Source organism: Micropterus salmoides, unplaced genomic scaffold, assembly GCF_014851395.1.
Source record: "Micropterus salmoides isolate LMB-PRFRI ecotype aquatic unplaced genomic scaffold, ASM1485139v1 Ms_hic_scaffold_7, whole genome shotgun sequence".
Classification (NCBI taxonomy): domain Eukaryota; kingdom Metazoa; phylum Chordata; class Actinopteri; order Centrarchiformes; family Centrarchidae; genus Micropterus; species Micropterus salmoides.
Window position 1 is genome coordinate 4,801,354 of NW_024044459.1, and position 21,079 is coordinate 4,822,432.

The window sequence follows — 21,079 nt, forward strand, 5'->3', positions numbered from 1 at the left end:
TGACTTTTGTGTTCCCCTGATTTTTCATCTAGCGCCATCTTACAGTCAACATTTCCATATATCCAATACTTTGGTTTGAATATTTGCAAAACTAATGACATCCCCGAACATCATACCTGCTAAACATAAGCATGTAAGCAGTGCCACTGTGAGAATGTTAGCATGCTGACTAGGGTGTCACTCAAAAATAAAGTTTCTAATTTTCATCTTCCCTCCCCCCAAATGTGTTAATAATGTGACAAAAACTAAGTTGACAAAATTTGAATGTTTTCTAATAATTTTTACTGGTAGCTTACAATGTTCAACATTTTCAGATTTTATCATGTAATATTAACTTTAATATCACAAGTTACAATAATGTAAAACTCCACAAAAAGAAGACACATAGCTGCTAACAGTTACTTCATAAGTTAATAATAAACACTTGTATTGCAGCTTAATGTATAACAGCTACATGTGTTTTGTTGTAGGCTAGCTCTCCAGCTCACAGAGCTGCAGATTTCTATGAAGTGGATGAAACACATGCACATGTGAACCAGATAGACTTTCAGTTAGACCTTAATTATGGAACTGTTGAAGTGGCATAAGTGGGCGGCTTTGACTCAGTGTAGAACGGTCGTCCCCTTAAAGGAAGGTTGGGAACCCGAAATTGCTCCTGGTGGCTGTGCCATCAGTGTGTGAATGAGTTAACTTCTGTTTCTGATGAACAGTTGGGTCTCTGCTCATAGGTGGGTGAATGTGATGTAGTCTAAAGCACTCTGAGTGGTCGAAAAGACTAGAAAGGTGCTATACAAATACAGCCCATTTACCATATGTGACAGTTCATTCAGAACCGGAAAATTTTCAGACTGTAGATCTGGAAAGCTCTGAGAGCCTAAATGTGTACGTCCCCACTGCGCTCCAACAAATAGAAGCGACAGCTGCAGAAGAAGTTCTTGTTAAGTGACCTCTCTTTAAGTGTCCTTCTTTACTGTACCAGAAAAAAACTGGTAGGTGGTGCTAAAAATGAGAATAATTAAGATTAACATGGCACACAGATGCTCCATGGTGGTGCTGTGGATCGAGGCCCAGGCCTTTCCTTGTGGAGTTTGCATGTTCTCCCCGTGTCTGTGTGGGTTCTCTTCATGTCCTCCCACTGTCTAAAGACATGCATAGGTTAATTGGTGATTGGTGGTCTTTGCCCTTAGGTGTGAACGTGTGTATGACTTGTTTGTCTCTATGAGTTAGCCCTGTGACTCCCCAGCTGGGAGCTGCAACCCTGCACAGAGTTAACTATTCTACTGACTACGGCTGCAATAGTGCTAACCCAAAAATATTATTCTGATTACATAGTATTTAAACCAAATAATAACACAAATCAGAATATGAAAAAGAACAGTTAAATTATATAAAAAATTATAACAATACTTACTCAAGTATTAATTTACTTTGGTAGAGAATTTTTGAATTAAATCACAATGAAAGTAAATATAAAAACATTGAGCCCATTGAGCTACCAGTAAATATTAATATATCTGAATGAAACATCTCACAGTTATTATGCATCATAAAAGGAACAGAATGAGGGGGTGAGACCTGGAAAATGTTGAAAAAATAAATTGCCCATTACATTGAGTGGCACCCTTTTTATATACAGTCTCTGGTGGCACTTATGGCCTATGGTTAGCATTTAGCTCTAAGCACCTCTCCGCTTGGTTACAACTTCATAGATACACAAGCAGGGCTAAAGATGCTTTCAGACAACAAGCGGTTGCTGCTCGTAATCACGCACAGCTCTTCGCAGCTGCCATTGGAGTTTCTGATGGTTAAACTTTTTTCACCTTGCCGCTACACATTGCCTTATATCTGAGTTCTCAAAATGATACACCTCTGCATTAGCAGAGAAAAGACAGATCAATGAAGACAAACAGGAACTATTGGAACAACATCATCTTTGAAGTTTGAGCTGGTTTAAGACAATAAACAACTTTTATGATGCTAGTTAGCAAACCTTACTATGTTAATCATGACATATTGCTAACAATTTCCTCTATTTTAAGCTGCATTCTGCTATATTTAGCAATGTGATGAGATTATACTAGACTTACTTAGAAATATAGTATTTGCAGTGTATGTTGGTGTGAAATTAAAAATATTTTATTCCACTCTGGGGGTTTTCTGATTTTCCTTCAACTGTCTTTCAAATGGCTTTTCCACATGCCCGTTCATCTCCTCCCACTTCAGACTCTCGCCTGACAACAGCAGAGGAGAGGTCTCTGGTCTCTACAGAAAATAAGTCATGTCACTGAGTCACATCATGCCCTAGATCCACACTGGTGACCATGGTACACACTGCACAAGTGTTATCCAATCTGTTATCCAGCCTTAAAACCTTTGTTTTTCTAACAATTTTTAGTCAGTATGATATTTGCACTTTTAAATATCTTTTTTTTTTAATCATGACTTTATAAAGGAGACTCAAATCTCAAAACAGATGTAGTGGAACGCCATATCTTTCTTATGTTAAAGACATTAAATCCAGTATTGTGCCACGTTTTTCAATTTCTGCCCAATATTCTACAGCTCAGAAGTAATAGTTCCCTGTTACACCGTGTTAACCTGACCCAGTTCTACTTAAGCTCTAGGTCAGCATGCAATACTGTTGTTTGAGCTGTATACTAAGTATTATATACTAAGTCCTAGACTTCAAACCATGCCAATGGACTGTTGTTGCGCTTACTGTGTAAGGAGTTTCCAAAAAGTGAACTCGCTATTGAGAAATGCGTGTACCAATTATAAAAATAAATAATGTTTCATATCCAGGATAATGACCAGATGCCTATAATTATGCTAATTTTCAGCTGGGACAGACTTGCTCCGTGCCAGACTCCCTTCCCCTTTAGCTGAGAGTCAGTCCAGTCATCCTTCAGTTAGATAAACTCGCCACCACGCTCAACATGTGTGTCCCTTCCCTTTAGATTAGTTGCACAATGCTCCCACCTAGTGGTTCAATATAAGCTCTGTAATTTTAAACAAGGTTTCATGGAGGGACATTAACTGCATACTGTCCTTAGCCTGGTTTGAATAAATTCACTTAAAAATAAAAAATACACTCAGTTGCTCACTATAAAAGTCCAAGGAAAATTTTGAATTCTGATAGAATCACTCTTTCATCATCATAAGTTGAAGTGGGATTCAGAATTGGTACACTGTGGATCAGTGTCAATCACAGTCAACAAAAGCAGAAACTTCTAGCTTTCTTTATTGTTTATTTCATTAGCCTTTTTATACCCACTCTGTGGTCTATATCTCTACTGCTTCCTCTTGCCTTTCCTCGAGGACTTATTCTTCTTCTTCTGCTTGGATTCAATGAGTTTACTGCTGTTGCGTTTGATTTCCTCGCGGGACAGAACGCACTCTTCTTCATCCTCACTAAGCTGGGGAGTGTCTGTAAGACGGGGTAAAGTATGAAAGGCAGATTCTCAGTCAAGACATCTGCACAATGCATTCCTGATATTTACTTATTTTAAAAAAAGCTTAAGACAGCAACTACTACTCAATTATGTTCAAGCTTGAATTCCCTAAACAGCTCAGGACTAAACTAGTTTTTAAATGAGTCTTTCCATTCTGGTTTAAAAAGTACTGTTATTTCCAATTGCCAGATTTCTCTATTTATTGTATTGTACCTATTTAACTAATGCTACACTGATGTTATTAATTTCTCGGGACCACTGGGTAGTTAGGATTAGGGTAGTTTTGCTCTGAGGGCTTTCTGTATGTAGGTTAGAAATGATACTGTAGATTGCATGTGTTTCATTTACTTGTAGTGTTATCTAGACAATATCTTCTCCAAAACAATATGTGCTTTAAATACAGGTCTACTATTACTACTACCACTGAGTACACTAAGTACACTGACCAGCCACACACAACCTTGACTGGGGACAGAGACACCTGTATCCCAACAGCTTCTAAACAATGGCAGACCTGTATTTGTGCTGATTGTTGGATTACAGCTGACCATCCGTACCAACTGTCTCTCAGCAGAGGGTCAGTTTGGATTTTTCTTCTAAACATTGGCAAAGAGCCTACTAACTGCTACAGTGTTTCCCACAGGATTTTATGAGACTATGGTGGGTAGACATTGACCCTCTAAGGGGGTCCGGGGCCTTAGTTAACATTACCTTAATTACCTCAAAAGAAAAGTGGTTAGCTGTTTCTCAATACCGAGTTTGCCAAGTACAAGAACGCAGATTGAGAAACAGTCGGTTAATTTTGAAACTATGGCGGAGAAAAAATTTGACTGTGGCGGGCTGCCATAGTATGATTAATTAATGGGAATCACTGTAGCTAGGTTGCTCTAACCTATTCTACCATTTTGGCAATGTTTGTGCTATTCAAACATTTTTAAGACATTTGTATTGTGCCTTATAAGCTGCTGGATGCATCCAGTTCTGTAAGTTTCTCCTCACCTAGAGGGGTAGTTTGTCTCTTGTTGTTCCTCATCCCCATCATGTTGAGCTGTTCCAGCAAACTGTAAACCTAATCAAGAAGACGCAGAGGCAAAGGCTGTGGCGGTTAACACAATAACTAGACACAACTCATGGTCACACCTTTTAAACAACTTGAATCTTTTCCCAAAAGAGTAAGACATTATAAACAACAAGTACTATTTTAAAAATGTTTTTAAATTGACAATGGACAGGGAATTTAAACCAAAATTGATTTCTGACACCTTTAAAAGGACATCTTGATTTATGTGTAGGGACAGATAATAGAGACATTTGGAAACTTTCCAAAAACACACTTTTATAAATACTGTATATCTTCTCATGCAAGAAAATTTGTTCTCCAAAATGTCAGTGCTCATTTAATAATTACTAAAGAAATCTGTCATAACTGATGAAGCGAATAGTCAAATTTATTATTTTATAAATGTATTATTATTAACATCAGTGTAAGTGCTAAAGGACTACTAACACTATAATGATAACATCAATATAAAATATCAGATGCAGCACATTAACCTGTCCCATTCTTTAAAGGGTGTTTTGGTCAGACCCAAACTGAGAGCAGATAGAAAGTATCAGAGAATTGTAGCACCCTCTCTTTGTCCAGACCGCTGATCTCAGGTTTCTGCTTTGAGGCTATTTGCAGTAATGTTGGTAGACGGGCGCTGATGTCCCCCAGTTTGTCTGTGCCGTTAGTACTGGACGCGCTGGGCAACCCCTGAAAAAGAGTCAAAGATTTGTTGAATATGTCAGATAGTTAGTGTTGTTTTCCCTGAGATGACAAGTTAAAATGCTAATAAGTGCTCTGATTGTGACAAGAGTTAGCAAAATTCAGGCTTGCAAGATTTACTCAGACAGCAAAACAACATGTAAAGATGGACAGACTTCACAAAGAGGAAAAGTGGTAATGCTAGTCTAGCAAACACAACAGTCAAACTCATATTACGACAAAGCCTATCTTTCTCTGGGGTTCAATCTAAATATTGTAAGAGAGCCTTTTGACTTGTGTGTGTAAAAACTTTAACAAAATCTATCTTGCACTCGTTTGCACTACAGAAACTCATGAGAAACACATGGAAGCATGCAGTCAATGGTATTGATGATGTTATATTAATTCTTGGCTCCTTTAAGTAGTAGTTTTCCCAATATTGGTATCAGCAGATAACAACACAAAGAGTCCACAGCCATGCTAGGCACAGCAGGGCTTTGAGCTCAATGCTAACATCGGCATGCTCACAGTGACAATGCTAACATGCTAATGTTTAGCAGTGTTTACCAAATTCACTATCAAGCATGATAGCATGCTAACATTTGCTAGTTATAGCTAAATACAAAGTACAGCTGAGTTGATGGGAATGTCATTGGTTTTGCTAGTATTTGGTCATAAACAAAAGTAATTGGACAAATGATCATGTTTACATAATGATGGCACTTGATGATCAACAAAGTGATTACAATTTTTTCTGAGGGGAACATGAATGTCTGTATCAAATATTATCTCACAATGCAAAGTACAAATGAATGGGAGGAGTGTGTGCAGCGGGTGATTAAAACAACTTGGTACATATCTTCCAAGCAGAGCCCAAAGGATACTAAAGGACAGTACCCACCCAACCACAGCCTGTTCACCCTGCTGCCTTCTGGGAAGACATATAGGAGTTTCTGCTGCCACACCACCAGACTTTAGGGCAGCTATCGTGCTTTTAAACTCAAATTCATCCTCACACAGTGTAACTTAAGCTGTGTTTCGACCAAAGGAACTATACCCCGGAACTAGGAACCTTCACTGTGTTGCCACCGAAGGGACCAGTGTGTAAATGTAGTTCTAGGGTCTTTATTTTACCCCCCAAAAAGTTCCTGCTCGGGGGGTAGTACTTTCCGAAAGTACCGGTACTTTGGGAGTTGGAGTTTGCAGTGAGTTCCTGAATGGGTGAGTAGAGGCTTCTGGCTTTAAATCGAGCATGTCGGCTGTTTTTATACGACTGCTCCTCTCTGTTCCATCTTGTCTGCAAACCAATAAATCACAATCAACAATCAGATAGCCACACAAGTTTCGCTGATGTCCGCCTGAGATCGTATGTTGGCATTAAATGTATTGGTTGCAGTTGTGCAGCAGTGTGTTTACAGCGAACTGCTTATGGAATTACGCTAAATACTGGGTCCGAAGTTGTTGTTTTAAGTTTTCATCAGTCAGGAGGTTTCTACACAGAGCTGAAGTCGGTCTCCTCCACTCCAAAACAAGTGGAACAGCTGATTACAGCAGTTAATAAAGCTCGTTAAACATCCCGTTCCTCCGACGCTCAGGCGACACAGACGTGAGTGCTGCAGCTTATCTGCAGCTCTTGTCGGCTGGAAATGTTTTAATAACCTTCCAAAATGTCACAATGTTATTTTTTTGGTGCTTTCTCTGTGCTGGAGTTCTTTTAAGAACTTGATGGCTTTATCCAGTTTGTTATTAAAATTGTAACAACTTTTGTTTATGTGTCTCTTCATTATACTCCTGCACAATGGTCCAGCATAGCTATACTATATATCACTATATTCCAGTCAAATCTGATGTTCATTTATAAATTTTGCTCATGGATAGTCGTTACTAAATAATGATGCCTGCATCGCTTTGCATGGCATATAGGCCTACAGCCTACGTCAGCTGGTTAATTTGCCTAATCTTCGCAGGTCTTTAGACCATGGTGGAAACGCACACAACAATGGGCTGAAGGATCCTTTTAGTTCCTTGAAAAGAGATCTGGGGACTTGCTTCAGGGCCAGTGTGGAGAGGGGGAAAAGTTACAGCATGTGGCATGTTAGCACTGCATTCACATAGACCTGGAAAAATCCTAATCTGTTTTTTGAAGACAGTTTTAAAACAAAAAGACACTAATTATTGCAATATAATTTTTTTCAATAACAATATAACAAATGTTCAATAAATGTTTGACTTTATTAACTTGAATTATATACAAATTAGAACTTATTTTTTGTTTATTTTGTGGGGGGAAAGGGACTGAAAAAAGCTTTTACTTAACTTGACTCGTGCATATTTGTTGACAAAGATTTTATCATAATTATGTTCTAACTCAGATTTGTGAAGTGATCCACTGTTTAGCATCTAGTGTTGACCATAATTTAGAATTTAAGTAGAAATAACGACTTGATACTTATCGTGATAATTATTGATATAGAAAGATATGAAAATCTTTATCGTGATAAAATTTTGGGCCATATCGTCCAGCCCCAGTACAATAAGTAATAAAGTTTAGAGAGTTTGGTCCAAACCTCCACAAGTACGCAGCTCATCCTGAAGTAGACATTGGTCACCCCCTGCTCAACAGTGTCCAACAGACCCTGAGACTGCTGCAGCTTGGCCTGAAGTCGCTGAACATGATCCACTTTCTGACTCAGCTTTGCCTGCATTTGTTCCTTCAGCTTGTCAAACCTTAAAATAACCAGATGGAGTTTTTTTGTAAGATAGCCCCTCTCTCTTCATGTAATAAAAGCAACACATGGCAGTAAAATGTCGCAATGCATAGGATAAAAGTTTGGATGGCCCAATTGAAGACGTCTCACACTTTCGTGATGTTATTTCAAACTGTCCCTGTCCCAGCTGTTTAAGAAGATTAAGTGACGAGTGCATCAAGTGGATCAGATATTGAAAATGTCACTGTGTAACAACACAACTGGAGAATAGCCTAAGGTGACGTGAGAGGGGATTGTGAAAACATCTCAGGAGAAATCAGCAGAGACATCAATCTGGCATAATCACCCCACAAGAGGATGTTGTTGATTTCCCCGCTGTGCCAGACTGATAAATCCAGCCACATGGGGCCTACCAGGGCTGCCAGATGCTTGTAAATAATCATCACCCTCATTATCACACCCTCCACATAGCCACAGGCATTAAACTAGTACCTGCCATGTGAGTTAAAAAGACAGATACAGTAATCCAGAGTGATGGCTCATAGCGTTTGGCAAGTCCAGCATCTAGAATAGGCTTTGTGACATGACAAGAAACACTACGAGTTCAAGTAATTTATCCTAGTATTAGGTCTTAAACTGTCACTAATACAAAACGGCTCAACTACAATGTTGCCTTCAAATGTTTTTCTTGTTTTTGTATCGGTTTTCTTCTAAAACCAGATGTTTTATTTTGCTGCCTTTGTGAAGCAACTTGTAATATGGATTTTAAAAAGTTCCAATTTTTATTATTAGCAGTATTACTATAGAATTATTATTTTTATACATTATTATTATAGAAATTTAAACCTTTTGTGTTTTAGGCAGCACAGCAGCTCAGTGGTCTCCTCAGGGCCTTTCTATGTGGAGCTTGCATGTTCTCTGCGTGTGTAGTATCCAATATTTATGCATTTGACTCATAACAGTTCAAAAAAATAGCACTGTAGCAGTGTCATCGCAGCATTATTGTATTGTTTGGGCACCACACGTGTTTGCGAAGATTTCCTCTGGGTGCCCTCACCATAAAAAACATGTTATTTTCTCAATTATTTGAATAAACATTTGGTCTATAAAATAGTGAACATTGCCCATTACAATTTTGCAGAGTCCAGGTTGTCATAGCCAAGAGTTAGATATATTTAGTTTACTAACACAGAAGACTATGAAAAACCAGAAAAGGTAGCAAACATTTTAGAAGCTACAACAAACAAATTGTTGCACAGTAATGTTCAATTTGTCAGTATATAATAATCAGTTTAGTCAGTCGAATAATAGTTTCAGCTCTACTTAAATTGCCTTGTTTTTTAAGGAAAATTGATAAGCCAAAGTAAAGATAAGATATGTTAGGTGACCATCTGTGATAATCCAACTGAGCACCACATTTTGGCTCTACATCTAACACATATTTTACTATATAAAGTTAGAAACAACTAAAGATAATGTGAACACTGGATAACTCAGACTGTGTAGCAGAGTTTCATTGACAGTATACCTTGTAGTTGTAGGTTTGGCATTGAACTTGAGTTCTGTGTTCAGGAGCTCCAGATCAGCCAGGGTTTTGGCCTCCTGCCTGACGAGTTCCTCACAGTGGGTTACCTCAGTTTGGAGCTGCTCTTTGGTGGCTTGCTGTGACACCACCTTGTTAACTAGATCCTATTAAGAAAGGCACACAACAGTGGTTTACACAGGCTCTCTGGTCACCTCACATCATATTAAGGAGCTTGGATTGATATCAAGAATTTTGCAGGCATGTGCGCTGTCAATGCCGTTAAATGCAGCCAAGGGCTTATTTACAATGCGTCAATACAAATGAGGAGAAATGACTATAATTTTGTCTTAATAAATCCAGAGACAGCTGCAAAACAAAAGCATACAATAAAAGCTAATCTAAAAATGAGTTCTTTGGTGCCCAAAGACTCACTTAAAATCATATGATGCATCCCTTTTGTGAATGTCTTTCAAGGAATAGTTGTTTTTTGCATTTTGTTGCTGAGAGTTATATGAGAAGATTAATACCACTTTCATGTCTGCGTGCTAAACACGAAGCCAGAAGCCGGCTAGCTTAGCATAGAGACTAGAAACATGGGAAACACGTTGCCTGACTCTGTCCAAAGCTAACAAAATTTAGGTGGCTTATTTCTTGGTTGGGTGCAGTATCTTCCTGATATCTCTACTGACGGGCAACCTCAGTGACAACAAGACTCCAGGAAATCGCACTCCATAAAACTTTTAACTTTTTTGTACTAAACAAACAAGGTATAACGTTTTCATTAGTGAACTTTATGGAGCTTGGAGGCACAGGTCATTAACGCTACACAGAGCCAGGCTAGCTTTCCCCCCCTTCCAGGCTATATGCTAAGCTAAGCTACGCTAATTGGCTGCTAACCAAACAGACATGAACATGACATCAATCTTCAAATCTAACTCTCGACTAAGCGACACATGTATAGCGAATATAGTGATTATTGAATGTTGTATGATCACAGCATCATGTCATGGACATAATTGTATAAATGCAGAATACTGTTGGTTTTACAAATCGTAGCGCTCTAGGACTATTGAGTTTTGTATAACCTACTCAAAATAAGAACAATGTGAACACAATGAAACATGGTAGCCCTGATCAGACAAATGAACCACATAATCACCCAATGCAATTCCCACAGTGGCTTATTAATTAAAAAAAGAGTTCAGTTATAGGTCACAGAGGGCTCTGTAGTTATTTCCTGTGCCAGGATTTCAACACATAAGCTACAGTAATGTATATTGCATTAGTTCATAGTTTTACCTCTTATTTCATTTATTGTGTCCTTGCTGATTTATTTGTGTATTTGTAGCATGTGTAGCACTTTGAAGGGGACGTGTCCACTAAAACTGCTTCATTAATGATAGATGTAAATTTGACTTGAATTGAATTGACTACCTGTATGTCAGCACAGCCCAGAATCTCTCTCAGAGCCTCCATATCCTCTACCAGTTTCATGTCAGACTGGGAAGCACCACAGATGTCATAATACTGATGATCTGCAGAGGTACACAGAACACATATCAACACTTTAACTACGAGATTATATCATTTATTCCTACAGTATTGTAGAGTATTATACAGAGGTATGGCTTTGTTACATTAATGGACGAGTGCTAATATTTGAATGTGATGGGAGTGTGAAGTGCTCCCTTGCTATTTTAATTTCTGTTTTTGTTTTGTTTTTATTTTAGGTTCTGTGACTTTATTTACAAAAGAATCAAGAAGTACAGATATGAAAGGTCACCTTTGTAATCTTGGAATAACTAGTTTGAAAAAAACCCAGACAACTGAGATCTGAAAATTGAGAGGCTAGTGAAGACCATGAGATGAGGTTGAAAGCTGCATGGAAAAGATGCATGGAAAGTGACTGCAAACTAAATTAATGTGAGCTTTAATAGTTGTTTGCATCATTGAAAAATGTCATCAAAACATCAAATGTTCAAATATACATCTGAATTACATATAGTGTACTTTTAACAAACATATTATTTATAGTGACCAATAATAATTTGCACCAAAACATGTCTCAGAAGGTGAGTTCTGCTTCTGTTTCCGACCTACAGTTATCTAGGATCTACTCTTAACCAACTTCAGAGATATCTAGAGCTCTCTTAAATTTAACAACACTTTGATAAATACCTTTACCTGTGAGAGTAAAGGGGTATCTTTCTCTTTAGTAGTTTCTTGAATATGGGCCCAGTTATGCTTCACAAGTGCACATAAAATACAATGAGACATGGAAATGAAACAAAACAAATAGAACATAAAACCATTGGGTGAAAATAAAATTGGATAGGCAAAATATGTCCCAGTAAAATGATTGTTCAGTGGTTATAGTACTGTAAGTTTTATTTTGATATGTTTTATAATGGATTAACTGATAATGGGTTCATCATAAAGCACTTATTTTGATGATTTATTTATTTGTATTTATTTTATGATTTATCCACTTGCCACCCATGTTAATTTATTCATGTTCCTTATTTGAAACATGTGTAGTGGCTAATCCTGCTTTTAATTTAAAGGTACCTGTACAGTTTTTGATATATCACCACCACGGCAGACAATTGGTTGACAGGGATAAGATAATTAGCGTTTAAAGATTTTACCACCTACAACAGCAAAGCATGACTACAGTGACAGACAGCTGAATAAAATAAGTTCTTTGTTGCATTACCTGTGACAGGAATTGACTGTGCTTTTTCCTCAATTTCCTGCTTGTGAAAAAAGATATAACCTTAATCAATCACTTCTTTACAAACTGATTCATCTTATTCGTCTTCATCTAAATCTAAGATTCATTCTTTTTCCATTCTTACCCGCTCCTTCAGCCTGCTCTGCCCTTTGGGGCTAAGACGTCCAAGTGTTTTCATGTTCCGTTTCAGCTCATTTTCTTCTGCCGTCAGTTCGCCCAGCTCACTATCCATTTTACTTTTCTTTTCCATTGTCTCATTTTCCACCTGAACCATTTTGCCCTGATGGGTTGGAGAGAAAGAAAATCACAAACTAGTAGAAGACTTGAGAAATCAAGTCATGACTAACAGTGTCTCCACCTCTCCCTCTGACCAAACCAAACCAACCCATGCAGTCTACTTCTACATTTTCTCTTCTATATGAGAGGTTTGTTGTCCCTTTATGACGTGTCTGCTGCATGACCAATAAGTGTGGTATGTTGCTCTGAGAATTGTACAGATCATTTGAAAAGCAGTTTAATGCACTTTTGACCAGAGATCCCAACACAATCCATCACTAGATTATTTGAAAATATTTGTAATCAGGATCATGTATACACACTGTGAAGAGAAACTGCTTCTCATTTTCTAAGGCATCCAGTGAAGCTTCTGACTCCTCTAAGCCTCCAAACACTGAAATCCACATCAGACCTTCTTGCTGTAGTCAGCTGGGTTAGGCTAGGATTGTGGTGGTGAGGTCTTACCAGTGTGCTATCTGCAGCAGCTGCTGCTGACTGGAACTTTTGGGTTGCTTTGTCCACCTCTGCCTGTCCAACGGCAACTGCATGCGCTTTCTGGTCCAGGATCTTGTACATACCACGGACCTCCTGACCACATTACAAATACAAAACAACAGCGGCAACAACAGAATGAGACAATGGTTCTGTACTGACACATTACATCGCTGCTTAAAATTAAGAATAAACTTTATTTATACAGCTATTTTCTTGACAATGTTAGAAAGTGCTTCACAAAAAGATAAATTGCAATAGGTATAAAAATGTATATTATTAATTTATATTATTGTTATTATTATTATCTTTATTATAATTATTATTAACAAATACAAGATTGACCCTTGAGGAGTTGGTGAACTTACCATTAGTGAAATGGGAAAAAGCAGGTTGGCAATTAGGCCATCAGTAGCCTACTATGTAGAGCTCAATCGAAAATTCTGTGATCAGTTGAAAGGCAATAACTTTCTCCAAAAAGAAGTATATTTTAGAAATGGTGGGTGGGGGGTGAGGGGAGTCTCAATACTTTCCACCTTTTTAACAAAATAATAAAGATATTCTTCCGCTAATTCAGAACCAGCAGAGGTGGAGGAGCCTCTCACAACAGAATCGATAACCTCTAATAAGATGTTACCATTTGTGGTTATCAAACTGGAGAAATACGCTGATCTTGCCTCTTCAACAGGAAAAAAATACAGTCTTTGTATGTTGATAATGTAATAACATGATTCAATATGCATGCCCAGAATTCAGCCAGTTTGGAGTGTGGACTTAATAATCAATATGTTGCTGGGATGCTTTCCTCTCTAACGTTTTGGTCCCCAACAGAACAGATGGTCTTAAATTGTTACTGGTTGGCTACAGATGCATTTGTTAAGGTCTTAGGTTGAACTGTTCCATAGCGCAACAAAAGTGTTTCAAAAGCAGCTTCCCTGGTTCTGCCATCAGGTGTGGGTTGAGGGAGTTTTAGATGCTGTTAGACCCAACAGGCAACTCTTCTGAGGCACACTTCTTGAAAGCGTGGTTTGATTTTACCAAAATCAATAAAAATACAATTAACGTGCTTGTACAAAAACTTTAAATGCAACAGTTATGACAATGAAAACGTAACAAGACAACATGCCATAAATTTGGGGTGTTCTCCACAAAGCAGCAACTGCAGCAAATTGAGAGCAGGGCCTCCAAGATTAATTGTATTAAAATGTATTTTTGATGAATAGCGTAGGCGTGAGTTAGTCTTCCTTTAATCTTTTTTTACACACTATTTTTTGCTTGTTTGACATATTTTTTAAAGGATCCCTTTCTGTTGGCTCTAACGGAAGCTTATTTCAGTTTAGATTACTTGTAGTAAAGCAGCAACAGCATGGCTCACCTGCTGCAGGTGCTCAAGAATGTGCCAATAGGCTGTCTGGATTCTCTTAGCCTGTGTGGTCTTCAGCTTCATCTTATCCAGGTTGTTCTCCAGCTGTCGTATACGCTGACATTAGAAAATAAGCAAAACATATTCGTTTGTGATCGATGATGCAATAGTAGGCTAACAGAAGATATGCTACAACTTCAAAGACAAATGAACTCATCTAGCATTAGCCGTCCTTGACCATGGTGCAAAAAATAAATAGTGCTCATGTTCCCATAGACATCATAAAACATGTATTGCTGTTATAGCAGCAGCACTTTTAATGTTGTCAACTGTATATTTTGTGTTTTTATATATTTTTATGTTGCCTTGCTGTAAAAAGAATTTCATCCTGTGGTACAGTACAGGATCTGAACTTATCTGTATATCTCTTTGCCTGAGCCACAGTGGAGAGAATCAACCTGTGACACCTGCACTTAGAGAATAGCAGCAACCCTAGCCTCAAAGGGAGAGAATGTGGGCCTGGGGAGGTGCTTGTGCAGACATGTCAAATGCAGTTTGACACTGACAGACGACATCAGTGAAGTACTGAGTCTTGAGGCCGACTCTTGAGTGCATTATGTTGAGATAAAGCTGCACTAATCAACATTTGTAAATGAATGATGGTTCAAATGACTGTGTGTAAAGTGAAAGTTGTCATAATACAGCATACCGTCCAATGTTTTCAGCTTGTTTTGGTGCCCCCAAGTGGCAAAAAAAGCCAAATGTCTCTGGGTGCACAGTTACCTGCTCACATGTGTCTTCACAGTTGTAATTTGTAGGCTGAAGGCTCATTGCTTTTAGCTGCTCTTGCAGCTCCTTCAACTTAGCCTCTTTTGTCTTCACTGCAAACGTTAATCTGTTGTGCTCATTAATCAGAACATGCCTCCTCCGCTTCTCCTGTTCAATTTTTTTCTGAATGACAGGAAAATAAAAACTATAAAGACTATGTTGAATTAAATTAAATGAAACATTCTCGTAAGAAACATGTTTCCCAGTTTAAAATCCTTCTTTGCTAATGAAAAGTGAAAGTTGTCAGGTTTATGGTTTTTGTAGCCACAATAACATGATGCTTGGAAATTAATGTCTTACTACAGGGGGAAAAAATAAAGGGCAACACAACATGCTTTACCTCCAGAGACAGTCCAGGCTTGGACAATGGCTTTTGTCTTCTACTAAGTTTGTCATGGCTGTCCAAGACATGTTTTGCTCCGTCCTCTGCCGTCTGTTTCTCTGAGAATGAAAATGGTCTTTTAGAGACTTGTTAGCAGTATTTTCAGATTAGCCCACAATTGTTTTCTACAACTTTCCAACTAGCTTAACTTACTGTGTCTCCTTGAAAATGATTTTATGGTGGCCTTTAATTTACCTGATCATATGGAAGTCTGTGAGAAAATGACACTACTTTATTATTATTAATTATTATTAATTTATTATTATTTATTACCTCAGTAAACATTTTTCTAATGCGTTTATGGATTCAATCGCTAGTTTTAAGTCTTCAACACAGCATGATTTTCATTTTTTGAATTATGGTCCCATTTAGACAAAATAGACTACAAACTGCTTTAGGGCTTGGCTACCTTGTGTTGACAGATCGCTGCGATGGTGACCTGTCAATCAGAATAGAGGTAGGTATCCACTGCACTATGTACACCAGCTAAAAAAGCTTGATTAACAGCACTGCATTTAATGAACCTTGAAGTTGTTAATGAGTGCTGTCTTTGAATTTAGGCTTTCACAGTGTGTTTTCAAATCATGAAAGTTAATTTTAACATTTTCGTTGCCCAAAAATATCTTATGCAGCATTTGGTTACTAAAAGACACTGTTTTCCAGAAGGTCCATTTTATTTTAAGCATGTCTTTTGCTAGCCAAAATTAGCATTGCAGGATCAGAGATGCCCTTTGCCAACCAAGCTAGCTCATCCAAATATGGTCACTTCTAGTTCCAAAAAACCAAGATGGCGACGCCAAAATGCCAAACTCAAAACAGTAGTCCACAAATAAATGGGTCACAGTGGCTACGTTACCTTCTTGTATGGCTTGGAGCAACTGACCATCAGTCTGAATACCTGAAGCCTGCAGAGCTTTTTGCTCACAGGGATTATTTTGTACATACTATTATAAATTTAGTTACAGTATATGAAGTACAGCTACAGTAAATGTTCTTAAAGGGGCATATTGTTTATGCATTTTGTGATTAGTAACTAACGTTAATTAACGTTAGCTAAGTTAGCTCTCATAGTTACCATCATTATTTCACAGTGGAGTCTTACCTGAGGTTTTGACTTGACGAGGTGTTGAAGTTCTTGCATCTGTTATCTTTGTACAGGATTTAAAATCCATCATTTTTATTTGTAACATAACTATCTGACTAACTAGCTAGCAGTTGCCTGTAAGCTTTGGTTGGTTAATTACTATTCAAATGTGTTCAATGTTCTGGTATGAATTTTTTCAAATGATTCACTTTCAAATGACTGTTCATTAACCCCTGCCCCCTTGGTTACTGTTGCTATGCCCATCAAGCTGTCCATTCTACAGAACATTGTGAGAAAGATAACTGGAACAAATGACCATAGATGTTTTTAAATGGGCAGAAAGAGCTTCCAGGGAGAGAAAAAGTTGCTGAACAATTTGTTTGAATTTGTCATCTTTTCTGGTGCTGCAGCAATAAAGGGAAGGGAAGATATAGGCTATATATTTTTCCAGCTTTTGACATCCCCCACTTTTTGAGACTCCCCTCATCTAGAAACTCAGAACAGGTCTAAAGGATAAAAGAGCTTGTTCTTATCTGGTGTAGGTTTTGTGCAGTAATTCATTTTATGCCTTTAATGTGAGATACCAGGGTTCGATTCCAACTGTGAATTTTGCAGTGCAACCTTACGGAGACGACTGGGACCACATTATTAACTTTTGCTGCCACTTAGAAAGAAAGCTTAAGATATGGAATAACGCTACAAGAATCACCCAGAAGCCTAATGAATGCACAACAGAATTGTGTTGTGTAATAAATCAATAATGATAATTATAATGATTTAATTTCCCTCAATAACAATATAACAAATGTTTAATAAATGTTGGATTTAATTCATTTGAATCACAAATGAATTAGCCTAATTCTCATTGTGTGATATGTAATGTGGGGAACTGGTCTTGGTCTTGACTTGGTCTCAGTTTAGGCCGTCTTGACTACAACACTAGTTCAAATACACAAAAGAAGGTGCAGTGACTGGCTGGCTGGCTTGAAATGATTCATTCTTGCACACAAACAAACAACAGAAATGAACCATGCCTATTAGCTCTACTGAGACAGCCATTTCATGAGTCTAAAAAAGTATTCAGCTGTTTTTAGCTGTGAGCGCATTGCTTCCAATATGGCAGCCACTGGCCTACCTCAAGAAGTAATTCAATACTGAATCTCAGAGCAATAACCTGCATGTGCACTCATCTGTCAGTTTCAATTTTAAATGATGTTTCACCTGTGGCCACAGCTAAGTCAGTCACTTCAAGGTGTTAGGTGTGTGATAACTTTAAGTGGCTTTATGTAAATGCAACATGCTTGTACTATAGTTGTATGGTAAATACAGTGAAAATGCTTGTGATTCAGAAGAGAACAGAGTATTATTCAATCAAGGTAGATCAAGGTAGACGATCTGTCTCAATATTTGACCGCTCTGCACATAACGCTGAGCACTAAAACATATTGTGGAAATTCGTCTGACTATATGCCTGAGTACTCTGCTAAGTTCTACTCCTTAAGTTTTTGGAGGTTGTAAAGAAACGTTCCAAACCTAATGTGGTCTTGAAGGGATGTACATGGTCAGGTAGGCTGTTGTGTTTAAACAATGCTCAGTTGGTACAAAGGGGCCCAACGTGAGCCAAGAAAACATCCCCCACACCATTACATTTATTCATTTAGCTGACACTTTTATCCAAAGCGACTTACAATTGCTATATATGTCAGAGGTCGCACGCATCTGGAACTACTAGGGGTTAAGTGTCTTGCTCAGGGACACATTGGTTTCTCACAGTGGATTCAAACCCAGGTCTCTCCCAAGGCATGTGTCTTATCCACACCACCACCACCAGCCTGAACTCCTTCTCCTCTGATCTTTTCTGTTGTTGGAGGCTTTTTCGTCCACACAACTGCCGCTTACTGGATATTGTCTCTTTTTCGGACCATTCTCTGTAAACCCTAGAGATGGTTGTGTGTGAAAATCCCAATAGATTATCAGTTTCTGAAATACCCAGACCAGCCCGTCTGGCACCAACAACCATGCCACGTTCAAGGTGGCGTTCAGGTAGTTGTGTAGTGAAAGCTTAGACAGAGAACAGAAACTTGGAGGTGACTGCATACACAAAACTGATATGTGAAAATGGTTTCCCTATGTGATCTTTCTGAATCACGAATCACCTGTACATTCATTAAGATTAGATCAATTTCATGATATAATCTTGTACAAGCATGTACAACGCTAATAATGAGGGAATTATAGGAACTTGAAATTCTCTAATTTATTTGTATTGTAATGAACACTATAGCACTAATTGTCTCAATCTGTCTGTTTTGTTCATAGTGTGTATATATGTGTTCTCTATACTGTAGCCTGTGTTTGATTTTTATTGTCTTATTGTACGATTGTATAAGTAAGCACATCGTGGGCATTGTTCAGAGACAAATTCCTTGTAAGTGTACACATACCTGGCAATAAAGCTGATTCTGATTCTGATTATCAGTGAGCTTCCTCATGTTTAGCATGAAACTTGGAAAAGAAAGTGGAATTCATTATCTTCAATTTGTTTGAAACAATGTCTTGCAAATTAAGATAAATTTAAGTGTACAAGTGCAAATCCAATGTGACATTGGGCGAAAGGCTGGGTACACCCTGGACAGGTCGCCAGTCCATCGCAGGGCTATATATATCTATAGATATATATATATCTATAGATATATCTATAGATATATAAACATATATATATATATATATAATTAGATAAATATACATCCAATATTCTCTCCTTTTAGCTGTTACAGGTCTCTACCAAGGTTTTAAATCTTATCTGGATTTTACCCAGACCCGAGTCCCTTGATATGACAAGTGTAAATGGGGCTAAGGATGAAGCTGAGATCAATTAGATGTCCCAGAGCAACGGCTCTGAATACATGTAGGGGAGAGCGGGTATAGTTGTAACATGGGGAGAGTTGTAACATTCCACCAAATAGAGATAAGTTTGGAGTTAGGTGATCATTTCAGTATTTACCTACTTCATCCCCAATCAAGCGTGGTGGTTATCAAGTCTGGAAAGAGGTGCATTCCGAATACGTAGAGGAAAAACTGATTTTGAGGTAAGAAAGTAAAGTTTTTGACCAAGACTATTTTTAGTTTAATATCTATACTATTGCAGAAAGAATTGTTTGATTTATATTAGATTGAAATATAGTTTTCTCATGTGATGCATTTTTTCCTTTCTAATTTCAAACCACTATGGAAATACAGTTAGCTAAACATTGGCTGACAGGGGTGGGTTGGAACACTTCCTTAAAAAGTGTTACAACCATCCACGATACATAAAACTAGGTACTTTCTTGATTTTAATATTTTCCAGATTGCCCTATGCAGTCTGGGCCGCACTCCAGGGTTACCAGCATTCATTTTTCAGCACTGTGACCAGTACTCCTCATTCACAAGTTGTACATATGTTGGACCTTTTCCATAATTGGTCTCCGCTGGTGGAGAGGGTAGAAAAGTGTATGGGCAGCTTGTGAGAAGTGCCAGTGCATAAAAAATAAAGTCCCGTTATGCGACTCTGAAGAAGAATACACACATTGACACACACACACACACACACACACACACACACACACACACACACACACACACACACACACACACACACACACACACACACACACACCTCTTTTTAGTTAGACATAAGGATGTACAGAGATTTTCTTTAATTAATTACATTTTAGTAGTATTTATTAAGTATACTTTTAAGTAAGTTTATTCTATAGATAAATTTACATACTGTACATGCGCATGAGTCATCAGACAAAGTCTGTTAAGTCTGTTAGAGAGAAACATTGTTCTTTTACAACTACTTTTAACACTACCTGTTTTGGAAGCATATCATTGTTACAACCTACCCCGCTATTGGTGTAGGTTGTAATAAGGGAACACATTGCATTTGACATCAACTCATGAGGTGTGTGATATTCTTGTAGAGGATTGAATTGGTGACATTTGTAGTGAACAAATGTGGGTACTTTGTATAAAAACTTGAGAACCCGGTCTTTTTTGAAAGATTTTTGGATTAACACATTTCTAAAAAACTCCAAACTAATGTTTTTCTTTGTCATCATTGGATAATGTGTGTAGGATTAGAATAGAAGTGCCACAATTGCATTTAATTCATTCTAAAAAAAATCTACCAAACAATAAAAGGTTGGGTGGGTCCTCATACTTTTCAGGGCCATTTTATTTCATATCTTGAGTGCATTTTAAGGGCCTAAACACAAAACCATGTAAGTATGCACCTATAAATCTCTCCGTGCTGCTGCAACCCAGTACACTACACCCCCTCACAGAACCTGCGGTCCACCAACAAGGGCTTGCGCTCTGTCCCCCACACCAGGCTGCTGACTTTTGGGGACAGAGCCTTCACAGCCCCCACCCTCTGGAACTCCATCCCCAGAGACCCGAAATGCTCCCCCTCTGGGCACCTTCAAAAACAAAACCTCCTAA

At 38.1% G+C, this 21,079-nt stretch overlaps 1 protein-coding gene across 3 annotated transcripts; it reads right to left on the reverse strand.

Moving 5' to 3' along the window:
* Positions 1–3,228: 3,228 nt before the first annotated feature.
* Positions 3,229–16,783, reverse strand: LOC119891142 (putative uncharacterized protein MYH16). 3 transcript variants are annotated; one of them, XM_038702486.1, is made up of 13 exons: positions 16,610–16,783; positions 15,466–15,566; positions 15,081–15,248; positions 14,310–14,402; positions 12,908–13,030; positions 12,291–12,446; positions 12,149–12,188; positions 10,867–10,967; positions 9,436–9,596; positions 7,767–7,926; positions 5,083–5,208; positions 4,452–4,521; positions 3,229–3,427 (listed from the first exon to the last, which is right to left on the reverse strand). In XM_038702486.1, exons 1-13 carry the CDS (start codon positions 16,695–16,697, stop codon positions 3,291–3,293), a joined length of 1,524 nt encoding a protein of 507 aa, XP_038558414.1. In that variant the 5' UTR covers positions 16,698–16,783; the 3' UTR covers positions 3,229–3,290. The 3 variants fall into 3 exon arrangements, with proteins under 3 accessions (XP_038558414.1, XP_038558413.1, XP_038558412.1); XM_038702485.1 differs by having other exon boundaries at positions 12,149–12,185; positions 14,310–14,414; XM_038702484.1 differs by having other exon boundaries at positions 14,310–14,414.
* Between the last annotated feature and the right edge of the window lie 4,296 nt (positions 16,784–21,079).